General features: G+C 34.4%; 2 protein-coding genes across 3 annotated transcripts; one reads left to right on the plus strand and one right to left on the minus strand.

The window, feature by feature from the left end:
* The first annotated feature begins 10048 nt into the window (after window positions 1-10048).
* On the plus strand, window positions 10049-21298 carry LOC110422394 (uncharacterized). 2 transcript variants are annotated; one of them, XM_089784563.1, is made up of 11 exons: window positions 10049-10854; window positions 11098-11355; window positions 13257-13499; window positions 13668-13847; window positions 14025-15511; window positions 16050-16123; window positions 16252-16333; window positions 16416-16541; window positions 16903-17009; window positions 17891-18048; window positions 20797-21298. In XM_089784563.1, the coding sequence occupies exons 1-11, from the start codon at window positions 10414-10416 to the stop codon at window positions 21040-21042; spliced, it is 3402 nt and encodes a 1133-aa protein (XP_089640689.1). In that variant the 5' UTR covers window positions 10049-10413; the 3' UTR covers window positions 21043-21298. The 2 variants fall into 2 exon arrangements, with proteins under 2 accessions (XP_089640689.1, XP_021291945.1); XM_021436270.2 differs by having other exon boundaries at window positions 10051-10854; window positions 13668-13817.
* Window positions 21299-21477: 179 nt separating this feature from the next.
* Window positions 21478-25413, minus strand: LOC110422716 (uncharacterized). The gene is made up of 5 exons (XM_021436732.2): window positions 25197-25413; window positions 23684-23832; window positions 23134-23220; window positions 22609-22767; window positions 21478-21903 (listed from the first exon to the last, which is right to left on the minus strand). Exons 1-5 carry the CDS (start codon window positions 25309-25311, stop codon window positions 21805-21807), a joined length of 609 nt encoding a protein of 202 aa, XP_021292407.1. The 5' UTR covers window positions 25312-25413; the 3' UTR covers window positions 21478-21804.
* Window positions 25414-26378: the final 965 nt, after the last annotated feature.

Consider the following 26378-nt stretch of genomic DNA (forward strand, 5'->3'; position numbering starts at 1 on the left):
TATTTTTATGAGAAACTCGACAGAGACTTTTAAATAATTTAGGATTCTAGGTTAGCAACTTAATCCATTAAACTGGGTTAAGAGAGAGAGACAATATTCAAATGTAGTATTGAGGGATATCATAATCTTAGGTTCGATAATCACTAGAAGTGATTTTGCTAATATATTATTTTTAATTATTAGTTTATTAGTTTTAATTTTTTTAATTTTAATTATTTAGATAAAATTAAAGTATGCTAATTTTAGTAGTTAACAGTAAAGATTAATTCAATTCTTTATGGGATAGACACTCTACTCTTCTTTATATTATCTTTGTGATACATATAGTTGAGTAAGTAGAAAATTGAGCAATAGTATAAATAGAGTATGAAAGCTCCTGAAAAAATAAGAAAGCTTACAGCTTAAGTAACTTAAAGAATGAACATTTTCATTTTTAGTGATTTTTAAGGAATATTGAGTTAGATGTTTCACTTTAGCTTGAAAATCTTACTCTTAGTGTTCTTTATTTTGGAAAACATATCGCAAACCTTTATTTATAGGTAAGTGTCCTAAAATAGCCATTTGGGGATTTGTTCTTCAAGAAGTAGTTGATATACATGTCATTTTCTAGCTTTTCTGACTTGAGATCCTAATACCTTCAAAGCATGTCTCGATAACTTGTTGCTTGCATCAATTAAAGTCTCGATACCCTTCTTGCATGTCTCGATGCTTGGTTCATACTTGGTATTCTTAGACTGAAAGATCTCTTGATACATTTCAACCAAGTCTCGTTTCATGTGATGTTGCTCTCTAGAATTTCAAGTCTGAAGGAGATGTCTCGATATTTCTAAAAGATGTCTTGAGACTTTTACCTCATGAGGTTTTTCTGAGGGATATTAAGCTTGATGTCTTGATACTTACACAAAATGTCTCAATACCTTAATGTTATAAGATATTTTTTAAGGCATTTTGAGCTTAAAACACTTAACCATTTTTCTTGTAAATGCTTAAGGGGTTTTATGATGTTTTAATACACATAACAACTTATATTTTGAAAATTTGATTTTGTCATTTCAAAATAGGATCGATTGAAAATTTAACAGGTATAGTGATGAATCGAAATTACCATTCATATTTGAACATGCACAATTTTAATATTACACTTTTAATTTGGTTAAAAAAATGATAAAGTATAGACACTAAAAAATAGTATAGTAGTAAATTTGAACCACATCTCTTAATTTCCTTAATTAACTTAATGAGACAACTGATAACCTTTTGTGAAGTTGTAAAACTCCAATAAAATGTATAAGACAAGTGAATCTCAGTCACAGTTATGGACCTATTCATAAGATCCTCCTCTTTTGATGTAGTTGTTGCAAATTTCATACCATTAAGAGATGAGATGAATCTTGGGCTTTTAAGTAAAGGTTTTTTTTTTCCTCCTAATAGACACATCTTTTAGATTAAAATTGTGGGCTCGTGCTTTGATATTAGGTGGCGTTTGGTATTTTACTAGGTATATGACTATTGAAAAGATAACTTTGTAGCATTTAGTATAACATGGGAAAGTTGCAGTATTTAGTATAACAAGGGAAAATAGCATTACAAGGAATGTAACTTTGCAGCATTTAGTATAACATGGGAAAGTTGTAACGTTTGGTATAAAATCGAAAAGTGGCATTGTAGGGAATGTGATTATTGAGAAAATTATATTGTAGTGTTTTGTTTGAAAGTACTTTATTAGGAATGTAACGTAAATTTACGAAATTACCCTTATATATAAAAGTATAAAATTGAATAAATTTTTACATTATTTTTAATGTTAATTTTTAACTTTTCATGTTTATTCCTAAAATAATAAATAATAACATGACAAAAATAACATAATATTTGAATACTAATTATTTAAATATTAAAAAATGTGAAATTATAAAATATTTATTTTTAGTAAGTTAGTTAAGTTTTAAAGAATTAAATTAGTTAATTTAAATAACTAATTAATTAATTTAAAATAGTTAATCAATTAATGTTAATGACACATTTATATACTCAATTATCATTTCCATTTACCTTTCAAAAAAAATTATCATTTCCATTTAATTCATATGCTTTTTAATTTAAGATTTATATATGATTTATCAATTATACATTTAATTATTTTTTATTTTATTCAACAAATTAAATTAATTTTTCAAGCACATAGAACTCAAGGTTCCCTTTTTTCCTTCTTTTTCTCTTTTTTTTTTCTTGTCTTCTTCCTTGCACCCATCATGAGATTTAGTAGTGCATTCACTAGGTAATGCAAAGTCCACCAGCAGCAAAACACATAGCACAAAGGAAAAAACTACAATCCCTTAATCAAAACTCCATCAATAACAAAGCAAGACAAAACGAAAAGAAATACATAAAAGCAGAATTCAAGAGCCTAACTTCAATAAGTTATAAATAATCAAATCTGATAGACAATCTGCAAGACCTCAACTTAAATTGTGATAAACAACTAGATATGATATCTACAAAATCTAGGAATATGAACCATAGGCCAACTAGCCACCTTCATCTTGAACCACAAACAATAGTAAATTTGATATGAGTGAAGAAGGTTTACTGTATGGTAGGAGAATTCGGGAAAAAATGTAACTTTCCCTTGTAAAGGGAAAGTTACTTTACATTCGTAATGGAATACAATCACATATCCTTTGTCCGTTGTAATGACATTACAATGGGAAGACTTTATAATGTTATTTAAACAAACCGAACGCTACAATATGAATAAATTTGTTTAAAATATAGGAATGTTCCCTACATGCAGCATACCAAATGCCTTTTTAGATCTTATTCAAATCTTCATTGATATGGGATCTTAAAAGACATACTAAAATCGAGGTAAATTTGAATCAAATTGAGTTTCTGTTTTAACTAAGAGACAATAAATTTTGAATTTATAAATATAAATTTGTTGTAAAAGAAATAATAAAACAAGAAGAAAAAAGAGATATTGAGAGAATGCTCTTTATGAATTATTAAAGCAATGTTTGGAATAAAAAATAATTGTGATACCAGTAAGGGTGGGGTGACCCCCTATTTATAGTTGAAGTCCCTTACAGATCAATGGCTATCAAAATCTTGTACTAAAATGCATCTCTAAATTGCATTATCTTCTTGATAAATCCCACATTATCATTTAAATAATATCCACATGTAGATGAATCTTGAAATATCTAAAATGTGGATAATACATTTATCATTTATCAAATTTACTCTAACTTGCATTGGTTTAATGTGGTGTGATATATCCATATTCCATAACACTCCCCCTTAGACAAAACACCACTGTGGTAGCCTAATTGGATGTGTTATTACTACCTCATTAAAAACCTTAAGCTAGAAAAGCCTAATGGGACAAAAAATCGGACAAAAGGAAAAAAGAGTGTAGTGCACTAAGTCCATAATTTCTTCCCATCAATTGAGCCATATTGCCACTTTTGAAGTCTACCATTTCTGTGGCTTACCACTTCTAGGGTAATTGATAGTTTGCCTCTGCAAGGGCAAATCAATCTTTCATCGCATTCTAATGCCATACACTAATTTCTCAAATGTTGACGTTGGCAATGACTTGGTAAAAAGATTTGCAAGATTATTGGCAGAGCGAATTTGTTTAACATCAACTTGTCGACTTTCCTAGAGTTTGTGAGAATAGAAAAATTTCAGTGAGATATGCTTGGTCTTATTACATTTAATATATCCTCCCCTAACTTATGCAACACAAGTAGCATTATACTCATAAATTATGGTGGGAGAATTTGTAGTCGGTGTTAAACAACAAGAATTATGAATATGTGTTATAATAGATCTCAACCAAACACACTATCTTCCAACTTCATACATAGTGATAATTTCTAAGTGGTTGGAGGATATAGCTATTAGCATTTCCTTAATAAGAGTGCCAAGAAATAGTGGTGCCACTATAGCAAATAAATAACTGATTTGAGAGCGAGCCTTATGCGGATCCGTATCCAACTAAACTAGAGTTAATAAATCCTAAGAATAATATAATCTCAAATATATGGTTCCTTGGAGATAACGGAAGATATGTTTTATCCTATTCCAATATCTTCAAGTTGGCTCAAAACTAAAACGTGTCAACAAATTTATTGCAAAAGCGATATCTGGTTTTGTACATTGTGCCCAGTACATCAAATCCCAATTGCATTGAGATATAGTGATTTAGGACCAAGTATCTTTTCATCAGGTTCTTTAAGACAAAATGGGTCCGTTTGAGGATCAAGAGACCTACAACCATAGTGGTGCTCAATGGGTGAGCTTTGTCCCTGTTAAAACGTCTAAGTAATCTCTAAATGTATGCTAACTGATTGACCAGTATTCTATTTGCTTTGTGCTTAAACTCTAGACCAAGACAAAGTTTGGCTTTACCCAAATCTTTAACTTCAAACTCCTTTTTCAAATATTCAGCAATCTTAAATAATTTTTCTAGAGTTCTAATCAAATTCATATCATCGACACAAATTGCTACCATAGCAAATCCGGTTTCTGATTTCATAATAAACATGCATGGGCAAATAGGATCATTCTTGTACCTTCCTTAGTTAGGTACTTGCTTAAGCGTCGATACCACATGCGACTAGACTACTTTATCTCATATAAAGATCTTTGCAACTATATTGAGGATAAATTGCAAGGAGTGTATGCTTTAGGCATTTTGAACCATTTGAGAATTTTTATAAAAATATCGAAATCTAATGACCCATAAAGATATGCCGTCACAACATCCATAAGACGCATTTCTAATTTTTCAGAAATAGCTAGGCTAATAAGGAAATGAAAGGTAATCATATTGATCACAGATGAATACATCTCATCATAATCAATCCTAAGTCTCTGAGAGAAGCCTTGGGCTATAAGTCAGGCTTTATACCTCACAACCTCATTTTTCTCTTTTTGTTTTCAAATAAAGATCCACTTGTATCCAACAGATTTAACATTGTTAAGGTTTAAGCTACAAGCCCGAAAGCCTCTAATTTAGCTAGGAAAGCCAATTTAGCTTAGATTGCTTCCTTTTACTAAGGCCAATCTTGCCTTTGATGACATTTGGTAGTAGATCGTGATTCATAATCATCATTCATAATCTCATGAGCAATTGAGAATGCAAAACCATCATTGATGATTATCTCATTTCGATCCCAAATTTCATTTTAATATGTAATAGAGATCTTAATATTTTCAAGGTTAGTGATCTTTTCATGGGTTTGTGCCTCTTCAGGGGCAATAGGCTCTTTGAGAGCAAGCTCAATACTAAGCTCTTCTGGAACGGATTCTTGATTCCTCCGCTTTTATTTTTGAAATGTAGTGTCTTTTGATCCTATCAGTCTTTCATGTTTCAAGCACAGGCCATTTTGATCCATTTTAGCCTATCTTTTAGGAAAAACAATCCTAGCCACATAGCCAAAATATGAGACTTCGTGACCTTGATAGTATCATTAAATGTGTAAGGAAATCTATTAGTAATAGCCTATAAATGGATTATACACTGCACCTCATTTTCACAATTATGAGTTCTTGGGTTTAAATGGGATAGATTTTTCTCATTCCAATAGAAATTCTCAATTGGTTTCTGCTTCTCAACCATGAAAGCCTTAGGTACCTAATTGATGGAATCACTATCTCATCGAAACAACAATTCACGAATCTGACGATAAAAAGATCATCCGTTGTTGGTTCCAAGAATTTAATAATGGATGGTGAATCAAACCCAACGTAAATGCCTAAACGGAGTTGAGGACCCATTCTAGTCCTTTTTGGCAGTGCTACTAGTACATATACAACTTAACCAAAGGAATGTAAATGTGAAATGTCTAGTTCATAGCCTAAAACCAACTACATGGGAGATTGTAAGAGATTAGTAGTGGGGTGCAATCTAATTAGTGCCGTTCCATGCAAAACATAGTGACCTCATGCTGTATAGTTAAGTTTGTCCTTAACAAAAGAGTATAAGCCATAGTTTGGTGTTTTTAACCAAGGATTCTGCCAATCCATTCTGTATATGAATATGTGGAACTGGGTGCTTAACCTCGACTCTCAGTGAAACAGAATATGCATTAAAGCTCTTTGACGTAAATTCACCAACATTATCCATCCTCATGCTCTTGATTAGATAATTAAGAAAATGTGCCTCGAGCTTTATAATCTACACAAGTAAATGTGCAAAAGTGACACTGCGTGTACATAACAAGCAAACATGGGACCATCTGCAAGATGCGTCTACTAATACCATAAAATATTACAATAGCTCACTTGTCAGTTGTATTAATCTACAAATATCACCTTGAATTCTTTGCAAGAATGAAGGGGATTCAAGATTAACCTTTTTTATTGGAGGTTTAATAATGAGCTTTCCTTGTGAACAAGTTTCATAAGTATAATCCTTGGACAACAAAACCTTTTTATCCTTTAAAGGCTATCTTCTAGTATTTTGGATTATCTTATGCATCATTGTAGATCTTGGGTGACTTAGGCAATCATGCAAAAGTCCAAACTCATCAGGATTTACCAATCTCTAGGACATGGTAACATAGGATTTAATAGCTCTAATAGTGACATAATACAATCCTATAGTTAAAACTTCTAGATTCTTATGGATGGTCTTTTAGCCCATCTTATAAAAGGTGATATAGATACATTCCTTATTTTGCTCATAAAATATCTCAAGATGGTACCCATTACGGTGCACATATTTGAAGCTAAGTAGATTCCTCTTCAATCTACCACTTAGCAATGCATCCTTAATATGTAAGGTGGTGCCATTTGGTTGAACAACTGTGGCATTCCCAAAGCCATCAATAATCTCAATAAGGCTTGATATTGTATGGACATTTGCTTTACGCAATGTCACACTTGAGAAAAAATGCTTGTCACAAAGTATGGTATTTGTTGCTGCACTATCAAGCAAACACACATGTTTATTTTTTTTTATGGTTCCCATTTGCTCTTGTATTGACAACTTTATGTGTCGAGTATCATAAAAATTAGTAAATTAGTCATGGGACTGAAAATTTCAAATAATAAATATGGATTCAATTTCATAATAATTTTATTAAATGATCATATTGTTCTTCCTTGGGAACAATTAACTAAGGGTAATACATTTAGAAAAAGAAAAAAATTGAGGAAAACATTAAAATCTTTAGATCCTAAGTTTGAGCTATCCTTCATCATTTTGATGCCTTATCTTAGCTATCGAGGTCTTTGAAAAAATCAAAGACTTTCAAAGATTTCTTGCTTTTACAAGAGCATGGGGAGTCATTTTAATGAAGGTATATTAGTTTCAACGTTGGTCATAGTAGTAGAATTCTCAATGGCGTGAGTATTAACACGCTTGCCTTTATCCTTCAAGGATGCTTAGTATAGATCAGAAAAGTGTTTTGGGGTACGACATGTATGCGACCAATGTCCAACCATGCCACAGTGATGGTGGATACTTTCATCATCTTTCTTTACAGGCTTCTTACCTTTCCTATGATTTGGGCCAAGGTTGGATTGCTTAGGGCGGTTAAGTCTTCTGCCACCCCTACATGGGTTATGCCTTTGCCTGGATTCACGGCCCCTTAAATCAGTCTGAATTCTTACTAAAGCTAGCATTTGCAAGAAGCAATGTTTTTGAGCCAACAAGTCTAAGATCATGATTCTTGAGCAGTAGTTCATTAATCTGCGTTGTAGTCAAGAAGACAAAAATCAACTCCGAGTATGTCTTAAATTGGCGCTGCCAATATTATTGTTGTAATACAATATTTAAAGCATGGAAGGTGGAAAAAGTTTTCTCTAATAGCTCCGATTTAGTGAGCTTAACACCGCATAACTTTAGCCAAAAAACAATATCAAATAAGGTTGAGTTGCAATTGGATATTGATTTGAAGTTTTGTGAAGATCAATGTATTTGCTTTATTTTTGTCATTTGCTTTCCTATCTATAATAATTGTATTAGCAAGACCTTCCCCTTGGAGATGTATCTCCACATCAAGGCACCAAGATAGATAATTGCTTCAACTCACTTCCAAGATATGGAACTTAGGCTTTTCGATATTTGCCATAATTTTATGTACAAAAAACATACCCATAAATTGTTTATGAAAACTATATGGCCCACTATAGCTTTAGGGTATGGAGGGATGCTATAGGTCTGTTGTCAGCTTTAGGCCAACTGAATGGTGTACAAAATCAAAATCTAATTGATTGATGAAAAATCAAGAAAATTACCTCCCCTTTTGGTGATCGTGTTGATAATGTGTTGCAAAAGAAATAATAGAAACAAGAAAAAAAGAGAGATATTGAGAGAATGCTCTTTATATATTATTGAAGCAATGCTTGGAATGACAAACAATTGTGATACCAATGAGGGTGGGGCGAATCCTTATTTATAGTTGAAGCCTTTTACAGATCTATGACTATCATAATATCCTACTAAGATACATCTCTAAATTACATTATTTTCTTGTTAAATCCCACATCATTACCTAGATAATATCCACATGTAAATGAATCTTAAAATATCTAGAATGTGGAATATATTTATCATTTATCAAATTTACTCTAATTTGAATTGATTTAATATAGTGTGATATGTTACGTTTCAAAAAAAAAAATATAGTGTGATATGTCCACATTCCATAACAAAATTTTCTTTAACTTAGTATATGTACATATGTATATATATGTCTTTTGACTTGCTATATTATGATAAAATTTGGCCCAATTAGTAGTGGGCAGCAATCAGTTGCAACCGATGGTTCGACTTGATGGTTGCTCTCGCCACTGTCGACTGTAACAATCGGCCTCATTGATCGATCAATTGAATCGTTAGGGGGAACTTTGTCCCCTTGAACTGACCGAACAATCGACTCCTTTTTCTGTTTTTTCTATTATTTTTGGGGGTTAAAGAAAGTAAGCACTACTATTGATCTTGTTTACATTAAATAGCTCACATAAGCCCTACCAAGGCTATAACTTATACGCACATGGCTAGAATACAAACCCAAACAAAGCATCAAAGCATCGTCGTTTTAGTTTTACCTCGAAGAAAAACCTTTCAGTCCAAATGGGTTAATGTAGGTTTGACAAACTTGTTTGACTTGTGAGTTTCTTTGTTGGAATTCAAAACTTAGTTCCTTGGCAGTCGCAAGACTGATTTGTCTCAAGTGATTATGTTCTCTCATTGCCTTAATTTCAATTCCCATGTTTTGTTTTATAGCAAATTTTTTTTTCGTGGGAGAGACAAGGTTACGACCTTTCTAACTATGAAACTTTTTTACATTCGTCAAAAGAACCCATCGATGTTATCTCTCAGATTATTCTCCATCACTTTAAATCAACAGCAATTTTTTACAGTTTCTTATCTCATTAACACTTGTTGATTGTCTTCGGAATCTACTTTGTATGCCTCTAAAATTGTTTACTTTAAAATCCCAAATAAGCCTGACTTTGTTTTTATCTTTTTCAAGAACCATGATTTCTAAAAAACTCAAATTGCAAGTATTTCCAAAAGAAGGCCAATGTTATTTTTATATGATGTTGAGAAAATCCTTTTTATTTAAAGTTGAGTCTTTTTACTCTGAAAGTGTTACCCACAATCGAATCGAAATCAATTTTAACTGATCGTAACCATCTCATATATGTGATTTAATTAAGTCAATTTATTAAATAAAGCTTTTTAATTGATTTTTATCAGAACCAAACCAAAAATCGATTAAACCAAACCGTACTCACCCCTATGCCCAATACAAGATTTAATTGGACTTCCTGCTTTGTACCAACATACAATCTGTTGTCCCGGAACCAAACCCGAAATGTAGAAGAAAGCCAACACACCAAGGCTAAGTTACGCAAGCGAAACACGTTGGCGAGGCTCCCAAGGTTGCGTGCATGTACGCCAGATGTGATAAATAAATCTAACATATTTTTCACTTGGCGAACGCTGGAAGTCTAATCCAATGATTAGATCCCAATTAATGACTCCCCACATCCAACCCCTGCCCCTATAAACTTACAAAGCCCACGACATCCCTCTCATTCTGTGTCTTCTACTCTCCATCCTCTGCCCATGGCCGTCTCTCTCTCCCCTATTCCCCCTAAACCTCCCTTCTCTCTCCTATAATACAATCCCATTCCCCACTTCCCTATCCAGTCGATTTCTTCTTTTGAAACTTCACCTTCAATCTTCAAAGCAATTTCCTTCCACTTTCCTTTCTCTTTTCCCGATTGGTTTAGTAAATAAGCTTCTTTTATCAATAGTTTGAGAATTCTGATTTCTTCATATATGTATACACGGGGGACATGAATTGCTGTTCTTTTGTAAGCTTGGGTATGAGCCGGCGGATGATTTTCTTCTATTTCTAAAAAAAACCCTTATTCTGCTGCCCAATGGCGATCGTCACAGGAGATCGCTACCTCGAGAAGCTGGTCAAATTCGTTGACGAGGAAGCGGGGGCTTTGATTGAAGGGGCAAAGGTGCTGAAGCTCAACCCGGCGGGGCTCCACTACGTGCAGTCGCGGCTCGAGGCGTTGCAGGAGCTCGAGAGACTTCTCGCGGGAGCTCCGGTTGACTATCTACGTGCCTACGTGTCGGATCTTGGGGACCACCGTGCTCTCGAGCAGCTTCGCCGGATTCTACGGCTCCTAACGACTCTTAAGGTGGTATCTGCCTTGCCCCCTCCTGCACGTGATCCCACACCGCTCTCGCTGCTGCCGTTTGGAAGACTTAAGGTTCTGGAACTTAGGGGGTGCGATTTGTCAACGTCAGCAGCCAAAGGATTGCTTGAGTTGAGGCATACTTTGGAGAAGATTATTTGTCATAATTCAACTGTGAGTCTCTTTTTAAGCTGAATATGCAAATTTCTTTGGGTGTTTTGCATTTACTTTCAAAAATAATAATAATTAATTCATTATTCTCTCTTTTGTTCTTCCTAAGTACCATTTAATGCTTTTACGGCTGGGTTCTGTGAACAAATTTTCTTCCCCAATTTTTATTTAATCAACAGTTGGTGAATTAGTTTTGGAAACTTGAGAAGATTTTATGGATTATGATTGTCCCCCGAAATTATGTAGGATGCTTTGCGACATGTGTTTGCCAGTAGAATTGCTGAGATAAAGGGCTCTCCACAATGGAACCGGTTGTCCTTTGTTTCCTGTGCATGTAATCGCTTGGTACTAATGGATGAGTCTTTGCAACTTCTTCCTGCTGTTGAAACCCTTGATTTAAGTCGAAACAAGTTTGCGAAGGTGGATAATCTTCGGAAATGTGCCAGGTTGAAACTCTTGGACCTTGGATTCAATCAACTGCAAACCATTTCATCCTTTGGTGAGGTAGGAATCACTGGGATTGTTAGTATTGTATTCAAAAAGTCTTAAATGAGGGCATATATTAGTATTGTATTTTTCAATTGTAGATAGCTTGTTGTTTGCAGAATACTTTTGTTGATTTCCCCCATTTTCATTTTGTTTGTAATTGTACAATAGCCTGTACTACATTTTGTCAGAGTTCCATAGTTATTAGCAGTCGTTGATTTGCTTAAAACAAATTTTAAAGTTTTTTCATGCTATAGCCGAGAGAAGCTTATTAGGCTTTATGCATTAAGAAACACAATAAGGAAGTAATGAGCTCTACTATAAAGTCTGATGTTGTATCTTGAGCTAAAGTTGATGGCATCTGAATGTTGTTCCAACATCCTTTTCCTGTTTTGTTTAGAGGACAATGGTCTTTCTCACTCTTCCAAATGAGAATTTCAGAAAAGATTTTATATCAGTACCTGTTCTTTCTGGTTTGACTTGTCTGTTAGGGTCTGGGTTTTGGATTTCATACTTTTGTTCTGGTGTGGATGAGTTTGGGTTGTGTATTTTAACTGTTGAGTGCTGCGATATTTGCAAGCAAGTGGTTGGAATTCAGGAAAGTTTTGATACTATCAAGTAGCAAAGATTTGATACTCCCTTTCTATGTCTACCTATCACTTGTCTTATTAGTACCAAGTAGTGTGATAGTGTCATGCAACTTATTTTTATTGGTCTTCCATGTAGCATGGGTGGTCATCTCTCACCATCTTGTAACTACTAGTTCACAAGTGCTTGATGTTTTATATGAAAAAAGTATTAGCAAGCTGCTGTGTTGTTGAAGATTGTACTAGGAATTGCTGAACCTTTATGCTCACTTTACCAAGACAGAGGGAAATAGACTGAAAGATAGATTACCTTTTTGAATTTTTTCAGGTATAATGTAGTTGTTACTTTTGCTAAAATGTAAAATATTTTGATAACAAAATCATGTTTTTTTTTCTATCATATTACATCTTAGTCATTTGTTTGTTTTTGATGAATGTGATTTTTTTTATACCATTTGCTTTAGCTTTTTAATAACTTTTTGAGGAAGGCAAAAATAAGCAAAGAACAATAGCAGCAACCAAATGGAGCCTTATTTTGTAATGTAAGTGGTTTCAGTATCTTGGCCTCATCACACAAGAAGATGGAAGTTATTATGGAGATGTTAACAATACGATTTAATCAATGTGGCCTTGAATGTTGGGTACTTAAATGTCAATATGTGCAGAAAATGACGGTAGCAGCATGAGGCTTTTGAGATGAATGTGTATATATGAGAAAATGTAGATTAGATAAAGTTGCATGCATTTAGGAAAGGTGATGGTAGCACCTATCGGGAACAAATAATGGACACGTTTAAGATGGTTTGAACATTTGAGACATCGAAAGGAAGAAAGAGAGAGAGTAAATTAGATGTGAAAGAATCGTAGAAAGACCTTTCTCTTAGTGCTCGTACTCAAGTTATATGGTTTTAAGTAGAAGACAAAGGTCTAATTTGATCCTTTTACCTGACTTCACATGATAGGAGTTTTTGTTTTTTTTCATTGGTTGTTTTCTTGTGTTCTCCTTGAGTACTTTGGTTGTACCTCTTTTTGTTCTTTTTCATTGCACGTCTGTTTTTTCTTTTTTTTTTTTGTTAACTTAAAAAAGAATGAGCCCAGCATAAAACAAAGGGGCTTTCCAGTTAACTAAGGTGAGAAAATGGAAAATTTCACAATTTCTCTGTTTAAAATTTTACTTGTCAGGCATTTATTTTGCATTTTTTCTGGGCAAATATCTCTTTTGCTTAAGTTTCAAGTAACATGCTCTATGTCGGGTATGTTTTGCCTTTCTCAAACGTTCTCGTATAGGAATTGGCTTTGGATCTATACATCATTGTTGTTGGACAAATGCAGGTCTCCTGTCATGTTGTTAAACTTGTTTTGAGGAACAATGCTCTAACTACATTGCGTGGGATTGAGAATTTGAAGTCACTTGAAGGACTTGATGTTTCCTACAATATTATTTCCAATTTTTCAGAGTTGGAGTTCCTTGCTGGCCTTCCATCTCTACGAAGTGTGTGGTTGGAAGGGAATCCACTATGTGGTGCCCGATGGTATCGAGCACAAGTGTTCAGCTACTTCAGTCATCCAGAAAATGTAAGTCTTATAGGTATTCCTTAGCAGTTGGCATGTTTGTGTTGTTGAACTTCTATTCTTTCAATTTACATCACACTCTTTTCTGTATACATTTCATAATTCTGGTTTTTGTCTTGTTATTCTGCTAATCTTACAGTTCTCGTGATGTTCTGTTGTATGGTTGATTAGTTGAAGTTAGATGACAAGGAAATCAGCACCAGAGAGTATTGGAAGAGAAAAATTATTGTTGCCAGTAGACAGAAGCGACCTTCCAGCTTTGGGTTCTATTCTCCTGCAAAGGTTGATGCTGAAGGAGAGGGGGGTATCAACAAAAAGAGGGTGCGTAAAGTTTCCTCAATTCTTGAACTTGTATGTTGTTTTAACTTTACAGTCATCGATCCTCCCTCTCTCCTTGTGGTGAAATGGTTTTGGCACCCTGGTTAGTCTTTTAAAGGCATATTTTTTATGGTTATTTTTGGTAGTGAACGTCCTTCATATTTTATACCTTGTTTATCAGTGCTCATAGGTGGTTATTTCTTATTGCAGATAAAGGTGTCTCGACTTGCGTGCATTGAGGGTGAACGAGAGAGCACATATATTTGTTCTGATCTGGATTCTGTATCATGTGATAATGAAATTCAAAGCAGAGAGGAGAATATAATATCTGAGGATGAAGCTGAAATAGTTGATTTGATGAAAAGAGTAGAGCAATTGAAGAAAGAGCGCTCCATTCTTTGGTTGCGGGAGTTCAAGGACTGGATGGATCATGCTTCTGAGAATTTTGCAGATGATGTTGGGGCTAGGTTACATCTTGGAAAAGAAAATTATAAGAAAAGCGGGAAAAGTGAGAGGCATCTTAGTGAAAGTTCAAGATATGTTTCAGACTCGGTTCAAGCTTCGGGAGATGAAAGTAGCGTGAATTTCCTAGAATCTGATAATTCATTTGCAGATACATCTACTGGTGTGCATGCCCACAAATCCTTTGACCATATTGTTCCCTCAGGTATTACTGGTGGGGTCTCTCTACCAGGCTTGAGGACAGTGGATCTTAAACAGGAATATCAGAAATCTTACTTGCATGATGAGACTAGCAGTGGATCCATGCAAGCTGAGAGTTCTCATCGTAATTTTGTTACTGTCCAAGGAAGTAATAGGATGGTTGAAAATGCCAGTGTATCGCAGTTGAATACAATTAATGATATAACTGAGTCTAATTCTTCCTCTGCTTACCCTGGATCACCTCCTCATTATCAAGAGGACCTTTTGCATCGCCGCCACAATTTGGTGGAAGAAATTCTGCAGTTATCTGCAGATTCCTATTCAATGGCATCATCTGATAGTGATACCAGCTGTAGTGAAGATGATGACTGCGAAGTTGAGCTACCAGTCCAGGGACATCTCAATAGGAGTGTTGAAGGGCATTCTCCATCGGATCCTTTTGAGGATAATTACTATGAAAAAGGAAACAAGGTTTCAGATGGAAGTGAAAATGGCATCTGCTTCATTGATTCATGTGCTGAACAAACTTTGAACACCTCTAAAACTGTAAGTACAAACCAACCCCCGCAATTGTCTAATGCCTTAGATATAGGTTCTCATGATCTAGACATACCTTCTTTTACAAATCAAGAGGCTGATTGGTTGGAGAAGAGAAAAAGCAGAAGGAAAACAAAAAGAAGGGTGATTTCATTGCTGGAAGAGAATAATATGGTTGGCCGTAAGCAGGTGCCACAAGAATCAAATGGTAGTCTGGATGCTTGTGGGGCTGATATTGAAGACATGCAGGGGAAGCACTTTCTAAATGGGATTGATCAGAAAGATTTTGATAAAAATCAGATGAGGAAAAATCCAATTTCAACTCCTCTAATTGATGATGCAGCTAGATATTCTGATGCTAAATGCTCTTCTCAGGGGAAGAATGATTTTATTGTGGACTACTTCAATAAAAATGTTGCAGATTCGAGAGTTCATGAGACTTGTAGGCAATATATGCGTTGCAATTGTATACTTGACCATTCTGTCTGCAAAGAAAGGTAGGTATTAAAAAGGAGGTTGTAATTTGTTGTAATGAGACTTTTACAGTTTCCTTCTAGAGAATACGAAATGCCATCCATTGTATAAGATTAAAACCATTAATATTGAGTTTTGATTCACAAGAGAATTTTGTGTTAATATCTTCATCTGAAATGTTTTATGTGAAGTTATACCCATCATTTATCATTGTTTTATTCTTTTGTGGTTGTCTTTGCCCTTGCCAATGTGTTTTAATGAATTTGTCATTTTTAAATTAAAATTTTACTCTCTTTTTGGTATTAATCTTCATGGTTTTCTAATCTGTGATTTAGGATAGATGTAGTATCATGTGTTATTCCTTGATTGCCTGTAGTGAATTATAATATTTAAATTGGGCATTTCCGAAGTCGTCAATCTCGTATTGCTTGATTTTGTTTTAATGTTTTTCTTTTATTATTGATTGTGATTTTCGTAACCCTGCACTAACTGTGTCTTTCTTGTAAATGGAGAATTTGGCATTCTAAGTAATTTCCTTTTTTGATATCTTTCCATCTGCAGAGAAGTAGTTCTACTATTAAGCAGTGAGGAAAAGTTGTATGTGCTGCTTGTTGGTGTTGCATTTGATGGATCAGGTTGGATTATGAAGTAGTCTTTTGCATGAGTCATGCTTTTCTTGATTGTATTGGTGGTGATTTTTGAAATAATTTCTTCTGCTGATTGTCAAATATCATTGTGGTGTTGACTTATATTGGCTTTGCAGATACTATCCTGGATTTATTAGGTTGCCATAAGGTTGAAGATATAAGAGAAGTTTTAGTTGGTCTGGGTCTTCAAATTGTGAGGTTGGTGATTTATTATAATTCTATAGAAGTTGAGAAACTAATTGCTTCTCTAAAACTGTCTCTTCTTTCTATTCTTGGTTAGGGCTTACATTGAGGGGAGTGTAGCCTACTTGTTCATTACACGTAGCATCAAGAAATCAACTCGATTGCTTCAGACTTTGAAAGTTTTTGATTCATGTGCACCAAATGATAAATGTTCTTTAGGGAGGTGATTTCAATACTCTCTCTCAAACATGAAACCTATTGCTTAACTTATTATATGTAATCCCCTATCTAAGTTTATGTGACATAAATACCTTTCTTGAACTTCCAAAAATGAAGTTTATATTAGTTTTGTTTTCTTTATCTTTCTTCTACTTCTTGTTCTCTCTCTCTCTCTCTCTCTCTCTCTCTCTGATTTTTCCCAATGTCTGTGAATGTGGTTAAGTTGCATGCACTGATCGTAGAACAACTATAGGTCGACCATCTTATATCAAATGGAATGAGGAATGTAACCATTATTACTTTTGAACTTTATCATTTATTTTCTTTGTCATGGTAGATTGAGGTTTTGGAAATTTAAATGGCAGTTTGGAGAAGATGCAGGCTCAGTTATTTGAGAAAGAAATATGCGGAGGTTCAAAAGTAAGCATATTCCAGTATTCCATGGTGCTTTTTCAGCAAGGTGGCAATGAAGGTAGTTTCACCTAATTTCACCTTGGTTATCATTTGTTATATTTAATTTTCTTGTTATAATTCACATATTTCTTATAATTGTGGATGGAATTGGGAAGGTGCATGCTAATGAAATGTGAAAGGTAGAAAAACAAGTGGCAATAAAATGTAGAGTCAATTGTGAATTGTGCTTATTGTTAAAATTGTTGTGCTTTCAATTCCTGATAAACTTTTTTAGAATCCATGTCCCGCCAATTTCTCTGTTGGATCTGAATTTTTCCCTTTTGTGTCATGTTTGAATAAGGTATGGCTGGCATTGATATTATTGTTATTATTGTTATTGTTATTATTACTGTAATAAGGCTTGTAGTGCACAATTTATTAACCTTGTGTGCTTGCACATATGTCTAAAAAGGATTCAGAGGTTACCAATGAATATTGTTTGTTGCAGAGTGTGTGTGTGTGTGTGTGTGTGTTTGCATGTTTGTTAGAACTGTTGACTAACTTGTAGGACATGTGATAGTTTACCTTTTCTGAGAGCTAGAAGTAAAATCCCGTCAATTAGCGAGAAAGTATCTTGATAGTTTACAGTATTAGAATATGTTTAGATTATGTTTGCACGACTATCATTAATTTGCTTGCTGTGCATTCTATTGTTGTTGTGGATGCTGACTTCGGTGTTCCTGAGTGTACATACATTCATAAGAGAAAGTTTTGTTGTATGGTTATGTTTGGCAGTTTGTGTTCTTACTTTGGGATAATATGACACCACCTGATCTTTGCAAATTCATCTTCTTGCCTTGCACACCAACTCGTGTGGGAGTGCACAAGTATGCAAACACAAATCTTAGAGTTCTCAGTGCTTGGTTATGCTTAACCTTCTTCTATGTGATAACTGGACAGAGGAATCATGGCACTCAAGATCACTGTTTGTTGTTGGAGGACATGTGCTTGTGTGTGTTGAAGACATTATTCAGTTCAGCTCTCTCCCAAATGATGCAAGCTCCCCTCCATATTTCTCACTTGATTCATGCTGCAACATCACAGATGTATCTGAGATGGTAACTTTCCAAGCTTTCTAGTCTTGTGTTCTGCAACTTCTATATTATTTTTATTTTTAAGATGTTGCTTTAATAGTCCTCATATCAGTAGATGGTCATACCTCTCAGTTAATACTTGTTTGATGTTACGGAATAGTGATTCTCTATTAGAAGATCATGAAGAGTTTCCTCTAGTTGTTTTCCATGTTAAGTCATTGATACTTTTCAATCGATAGGTCTATTTATATGCAATATCTTCAGATTTATTTTGCTATTGTGGTTTTTCTTTGTTGTTGCTTTATCATCAATGCAGATGGGTTATTTGCTTGTTATGTTATTTTTCTTCTCTCCCTTGAAATTCATTAATTTTGTATATTTTTTATTTGTCCACTTGTAATTTTTTCTAATTAATGAATTATTAGGGCATTTATGGTTGGATTAAGTATTTTATGTTTGTGTCAGGGTTTAGGGAGTATGCTATATGTCTATGTTATTTCTATTTATAGGAGCTTTTGGTTTATTGGGACATTATGCATTGAGTAATGAAAATTTTTTGCCTGTCCCTTGGTTTTCTTTAGTTCCTCTCCCTTGTTTCTTCTATTTCTCATCTAAGTTTCTCAGTTTCTTCACTTTCTGTCTAATTTTATTTTTCATTCTTACTTTGTCTGTCCTTCCTCACCCTTGTTTTGCATCAATTAGGGAGACTGATGAAGAACAAGATCATGTTTATTGGAATTAAATTATGTAGGGATTATTTATTTTTAACAGTGTTTCTGCCCTTTGTCTTATTTTTCTCTATCTCTCTTTGCCTCTTCTTCCCTGCCCCTGTTTTGCATCAATTAGGGAGAGAATGATTAGGGATTAATATATATATATATATATATATATATTGGGTGCATTTGTAATTTTCAGTATTTAGAGAAGTTCTACCGCATTTAGGTTACATTTGGTATTTTGTGTTTATGTTAGGGTTACCGATTAGTCTACTACCATGTATGATCTTTTAGTTTCTGGTAGGTTTTAATAATGGATTATTGAGATTTTCCCTCTTGGTTCGGTCTTTTCTTTCTCCACTTTTCTGTATTTCTCTGAGAATTTTCATTCTTACTTTGTCTGTCCTTCCTCTCCCTTGTTTTGCATCGATTAGGGAGACTGATGCAGAACAAGATCATGTTTATTGGAAATAAATTATGTAGAGATTATTTATTTTTAACGGTGTTTCTGCCCTTTATGTCTTATTTTTCTCTATCTCTCTTTGTCTCTTCTTCCCCTGCCTTGTTTTGCATCAATTAGGGAGAGAATGATTGGAGATTAATATATATTTTTTTGGGTGCATTTGTAATTTTCAGTGTTTAGAGAATTTTTACCGCATTTAGGTTATATTTGGTATTTTGTGTTTATGTTAGGGTTACAGATTAGTCTATACCATCTATGATATTTTTAGCTTCTGGTAGCTTTTATTAATGGATTATTGAGATTTTCCCTCTTGGTTCTGTCTTTTCTTTCTCCACTTTGCTGTATTTCTCTGAGAATTTCTTTTAACCTTTCTATTAATTTCATTGTATTCTCTACCTTCTCATCTCCTTATGCTGCATAAGGGAGAGGAATGAGAGAGAAATGGAGATCAGAAAGAAATAGAGGGAAAGTTGAAGAAATTTAAGTAGAAATAGAGGAAATTGGGAAAGAAAGAGATGGAACCAAGGGAGAAACTCAAAAGTCCACAATCACAAGCGGCCAAAATCTAAAAATAACGCAAATATAGCCTTCTTCCAAAGCCCTAATGAAAATATTTATGCCCAATATCCTACAAGTGTTTGTAATCATTCCCTAAATACTAAAAATTGCATTGATCCATAAAATATTTTGAATTTAATTAAACAGATATCTGAATAGTCTAATCCTTCAGTAAGCATATTTTGTGCTGTATCACCTCCCTTGTAAATTGTGAGGGTTGTTCCTTATGGTCAAATAGGTACATTTAAATAGAACAAAGCGCATTGGGTAAACTGACCAGGTTGTTCCTCATGGTCAAATAGGTACATTTAAATAGAACAAAGCACATTGGGTAAACTGACCAATTGTAAAATCTCATAGTTGCTAGTGAATAGATATAATTGTGGTTGTTCCTTATAGTTGTGCATCTTCAACTCTCTGGAAGCTGTAACTTTAGAAGTCGTAAAAGTTAAGGTTTGAGATAACTTATTGGCCTTTGATCATGCAAGCATATTTAATGGAGGCTCTCTTTGGAGGTATTAGGAGTAGCAACGTTTTGTTCTGAAGTTGAATGCTCTAAGAATGGTTCTGCCTCATTTGGGAGCTTATTCTTGAACCTGGTTGCTATGTTCTTACACCATTGCCTTCTTTAAACGTCATGTGCAATTTTAGATTTACAGAAGTCAATTATTATGATATGATGTAGACTTTCCTTTCGTATTTGGACTAGAAATAAGATATGAATTCGGTAGTGGACCAGAATAAGAACCTCATCATGTATGTGAGCATATTCAGGGATTGGTTTCCCAGATGAGTAGGAGCAGAATAGATCTCTTTCTAGTTTTTATTCCATGACTTTCATCTTGGCTTTTAGAGGGATACTTCATGTCCATTCAGGATATACAGCATCATCTCTTTCTTTTTTGGGGGGCTTTTAATTTCAGTCTATATAGAAAGTGGATTATGTCTGCCATTGACATGCACAATTTTCATTGTGTTTTGATTTACGTGCTATCAGAGTCAGGAAGAGAATTAAAATCTGATTTCCGCTTTTAGGTCATTGAGGGAAGGGAAAGCCATTGTGTGACATTAGCTCTCGAGTGCACTACATCAGGGGCCTGCTCCTCAACGAAAGCGCAAAAGGAGGTTGCTACAAGTAATAAAGAAAAGAACATAGCAGGGGCTCGGAGGTGGAAACTGAAGTGGTTATCAGAAGAGAGTTTATTCCAGTTTGTGGCCTTGATGAAGGCGATCCACCTAGGGATGGCTTTATCTCCCTTGCTTGTAAGATGTGTATCATGAAAAGTTTTTAAGTTTTCGGTTTTGCACGTTTCTTATTCATTTCATTCTTTTGATTTGGGGCTTTCATTTGCTTGTTTCTTTCTTTTTTTTTTCTTTTGCTTTAAAATTTGCAATTTTGTTTGGTTGGCTACCATGGTGTGGCAAGTTGACAACTCTGTGTCAGTATTCTTTGATTTGTATTCTGTTTTAAGTTAAAACTTTCCCATGTACAGATTGTACAGTATAGAAAATGCATTGATGTTGAGTCATTTTTGGATGTTTTCTCAAGGGTAACATGTACAAGTTGCTTAGACCTTGGAGAGTGATTGTATTATAATACACCATTATTATGGTGCCTATATCCGGAAAATAAATGAGATTTTCATGTGTTTATGTCTAGCTGTGTCTAAGTGGCATTCAAGATCGAACCCAAAATAATTTATTCATAATGCTTGAGCTTTAGAATGACCCAATATGTCTAGTAATCCGATTCGAGAAAGACTCGATTATCTTTAATCTGGGTGGCTTTATCATATGCACCCAAAAGAAAGAACAGAAAAAATGCTTTATAAAAATGATTTCTTGTTGACCAGAAACTATTTGGTGTTGTCCAGTGATTGATTCTGGGTTCCCGTAGATAACATACACAAGCATTTTCCTTTTGCCCAACAGTTAACAACAAATGAGGCTAACTTCAGAGCATCCTCCTAAAATTACCATTTACAATGAGCCTCTCACCTTGATTCCTGTCAAAATTTAATGGGATATAAAATATAAAGAGCTTCAGTTAACCTGCTCTCCACTTGCTTGGCTCCTCTTCTCTTCCTCAACTTGTTCAAGCAATGCTTCCAGCTCAGCTTCAGTCAAACCTTCTAGACGTTTCTGCACAACGGTATGTAAGATTAAGTTTAGGCTCAAGGAGTCAGATTTTGGGATCCTAAACTCAATCAATTGCAACAACAACGGGATTCATGGAACAAAACACATAGGAGATATGGAAAGGTTATGCATGCTGATTGGGATATGGCTGGAAACTAAAGCCAATTTCTCATTTCTTTTTCCCCTTCTTCTCACTACCCAGACTAAGTCCTAGGCTAGCCATGACACCATCTTCCTTTATTCTGTATCAGTGAAGGTTCCGAGACTGTCTCATTGCAACTACTACTAGGCTTTGCTAATTTACATGTTGCTGAAGATTGATAGTTGTTAAATAGGCTGCCCCTGTGTGGCCGGGTGATGTGAAACAAAGTTCAGAATATTTCCAAGTGAAATATCACTGATCTAAGATTCCTCCAACCTAGGTTGGAACTATTTCAAATGTCAATTTCATAGCATCTGCTTCAAACAGGCAGATCCTCCATTAACAAACAATCTAAGATAATGTATTTTACTGAGCTATTGCGTTGATAATTTTACTATAGCCAAAACGCTGCATAGTTCTGAAGCATGATAAAGAAATAAAACTTCTTTGTGGCAAGATGAAACCAAATGCATAAGAAAGAGGAAAGCAATGTGGCAACGAGCAGAGCACCAATTTGGAAGATATTAGTCCTACAAATTGGAAGAGAAAAGTGTAGAGATGCAAACCTGCATGACTTTGTCTTCATAGTCACGTAATTGTTGAGCATATGTCATTTCCTTGTTTGAGACTCTGAAAATGTATGTTGAAATCCATCCAACTGTAAGGCCCAAAACCAATACCAACTGTACTACATTTCCTGCTTGTAAAGGATCAACGCCAGCAAACTGCATAACCATCATCACAGGGATTCTTACAGAAAGGAATTGCTCTCTAAACCATTTTGGTGCAAGGTACTCATCAATCATATTATAAGTTTTACAAAAAACTTGAGAAGATAAAGCAAAAATAGGGCGTCTAATTTTGTTATAAAACACACAAGCGTAAGGACGTCGATAAATGAATTAATTGAAATAATGTCTCATTTCTGTCACAAGGTATTGGATTTTGTTATTTCAAGAATAAAGAATAAAAGTAAGCATGCATGTAGAATAAATAGTGTGTCTAATTTTATTTCAAGAATAGAATTTTGCAAAAGAAGCCAAAGTTGAGAGCCAAAAGTAAGAATAAATATTACAAGTGAACCTGGATACCTCCAATCCACTTTTCAATCCAACCCCAGCAACAGTGACTCCAACACCAATCAATAAAACATCCTTCCTTGTGTATCCAAAAGGTGTCTGCCCAAGAACAAGCAGGATATGACTTCAGAATCCAACTCAACCATATGAACCCATAATGAAAGTTGAGGGTACTTAAGGAACCATACATTAGATCAAGCAGATTTAAATGAAGAAGGAGAAAGTGAGCAATCCTTTTCCTTAAATTAGGTGATCAGGTGTTTCTGATTTGTTAAACTAGCCTAATTGACACATTGTTCAAAGAGCTTCTTCCCTTTTGTAACGTTTTAAGGGTTAATTGTTTCAACTAACTAGTTTTAATACAATTTTAGGTAAGCTAACAATGCCTCGTCCAACATTTGTAGGTCTAAAAGGTCTAAAAACAGAAGACCTGATATATTCCTAATCTCAATGCATCTTATAAAACCTGTCTCTTTTCTTGTAAAGCAGCTAGAGGGCTAGCTTTACATGCATGATATAGGAAAAGATACGCGTTGAGCTATCAGTAGTATGGCGTACGTACCTTGCTTTGATCTTTACTTTCTTTGGAGTTTGAGGAACGGCTACATCTGGGAGCAACAGAGATCAGTTTCTTTGACCTTGAGTTGCTCAACCTGTTCTGCAGATATAAAGAAGTCCCCTTTTTATACAAGATCTGAGCTATAGCTGTACCTGAGAAATTTGACCAGAAAGAAACACAATCAAATAAGGCATTAGGTGTTGTTTTCTATACCAAGCATAGAAGTTTAAGTTCTATAGCAGGCTCTTTGATTGACATTGAATAGGACTCCAGAAACTAAAGGGGACTTCTTATGTTCCTTACAAAACAATCACCAGTAAAATTGCTTACTATGAACATAACTATTGTTTTATATGAAAAATGAAATAAAAATTCCAAAAGAAAAAATTATGAACTCTGTTAAACAGAGTCCTTCATCAAACCATATTAGTAAATTGCATTTGCATAGCTGCTTGGGTCAAATAAGTGCATGTAAAAAGGATAAAAAGAACTGATGAATAAAACTTCATGAACGGTGCTACTTAAAGAAAGATAAAACCATCATCTTTACAAAAAGTAAGAAATTAGAAAAAAGGATAAAACTGGTATGTGCATTATAAAATCAGTGGAAGGAGAAGTAATTTAGCATTGATGTTTCACAGTTTCACGGTGCAACTTTACTCTTAAGGAATGACAAGTGGAAGGAAATGTCAACAAATTTCAATCAACTGATAAACAAGCATTAGATCAACTAATACTTCTAGCAGAGTTATTGTTGCCAGAAAGAATTTTTTCGCGGACAAACTTTGAATTGTTTATCAAAATTATCAGTCTCAAAAAAGGATTCAAGTCTAAGGTTCAATAAAGCATGTTCCAAAGATGTGTTAGTATCTAACATAAAACCAATTGGTAATAGGTAGAGAAGCTTAACTTGAATACAAGGCCAGAAGGAAGTTAAAATATAATGGATTTGGGGTAAAATTAGGTCCAACAAAACCAATGAAACATAGAAACATTGCGAAAAACAAGAAAAGAAATGGGGAAATGAACAACCAAAGCTTCTATATTATGTTAAGCTTCAGACTTAAAAGCAAATAGTAATTGGTGGAGAAGCGCAACTTGACTATAGTGCCACAGCAAACCCCTTAATCAATATGGAACAATATTACATAACGAAATAGACCTTAAAAGGGAAATGAAAATTGTTTCCTATGTATGGCACAAACATAATGACTTAAACATATCATTAACCAACAGAACAGGAGCGTAATTCACCAGTGCTCAAGCTTGTTCAAGACAAAAAGTTCAGATGTGAAGAAGGAATCCATCAATAACAGCCAGGCAAATCAAGCATGAGGGTGCCTGGGGGCTGGGGGCAAATCCCAAAGAATGATTCAAACGAACACTTTATGAGAGGCCAATGATTATAAAGTTGCTACTGGGAACAGAACAGAAGTTTGCTCCAATAAAACAAAAAGAGTTACGCATAGAAAGCAAAAGCTGCATATGAATGACTCATGACAAGAGAAGAAATTACCCCGCAAGAAAGAAACAGTAGCTGATCGTGTTGGCAGTTGCAAGAACGGAAAAGCCGAAACACCCAGAAAAGAAGTGGGACTGACAGTTGGGTGTCCATGCAGAGGAGAAGACATCTCCGCAGTGTTCTTTTTCTGAGGAAAAAACAAGTAAAAAAATAAGAGAAACCAGCTCAGGTGAGTAATTGGATGACGAGAAAGCGGGTGGCTGGCAGTTAAGCGCCTTCTCTACTTACTATTTAATCCATTCGTCACTCCATGGTGCACGTGCATGCCACGTGCATTCTTCTTCCAAGGACTCTTCAAGCTTCGTGATTTTGATTTGCAGCTGTTTTTGGCTGTTTTCTTTTTGTTAAAAACAACTTATTACACATTTGGTGCTTGAATTATAATTAAATGCTCTATTTTATATCTATACTTTAAAAATTATAATTACGTATTTGAAATTTATTAGTCAAATGAGTGATATGTTAAAAAAGAGCTAATGAAAACTATTACTTGTCTAAAATAACACACCAATTTTGTTTATTTATTTTTTATTTTTCCAAATTTTAATTAAAAAATTAGAAAAAAAATAACGTGATGCTTTTAGGCACATGAGATGTTTTTATTGATTTTTTTAACACGTCATTTATTTGATTAATGGTGTTAATTTCGTGTGCAAAACTAATAAATAAAAATAAAATTTAAATACCTAATTTCAAATATGAAATTTAACATTTTACTATAGTTTAAGTTTTAAATGTGTAATTATTAACCTTATCATATATGTAAAGTTCATACGAACCACACTGACATGGCATTGAACATTAAGATAATTATAGCAAAGTTTCGTATAGAGAGTACCTATTATTAGGACATGTGCATATCATATCTCAAAAATATCTTGGATAATATTGCCCTCATTATTTTAGGACACATGCAGTGATAGGTGGCAATAGAGTTGCACATATTAAATTGACTTTATGATTAACAACCATTTAAAAGGATCAATAACAAACAAAAAAAGAAGCAAGTTTAATTGAGAAGCATGGGAAGTGGATGGATCTATATATAAATATAATGCTAGGAAATTTAAATTGGAGTAGGGGGATCATGAATAGTCTATGTTAGGTGTAAAGGATGCAGTCCAAGAATACCATGAAAGGCAAGGTCTAGATGACTATGAAGGAATTATTGAAGCT

Source organism: Theobroma umbraticum, unplaced genomic scaffold, assembly GCF_002168275.2.
Source record: "Theobroma umbraticum cultivar Fairchild unplaced genomic scaffold, ASM216827v3 scaffold_146.0, whole genome shotgun sequence".
NCBI classification, from domain to species: Eukaryota; Viridiplantae; Streptophyta; class Magnoliopsida; order Malvales; family Malvaceae; genus Theobroma; species Theobroma umbraticum.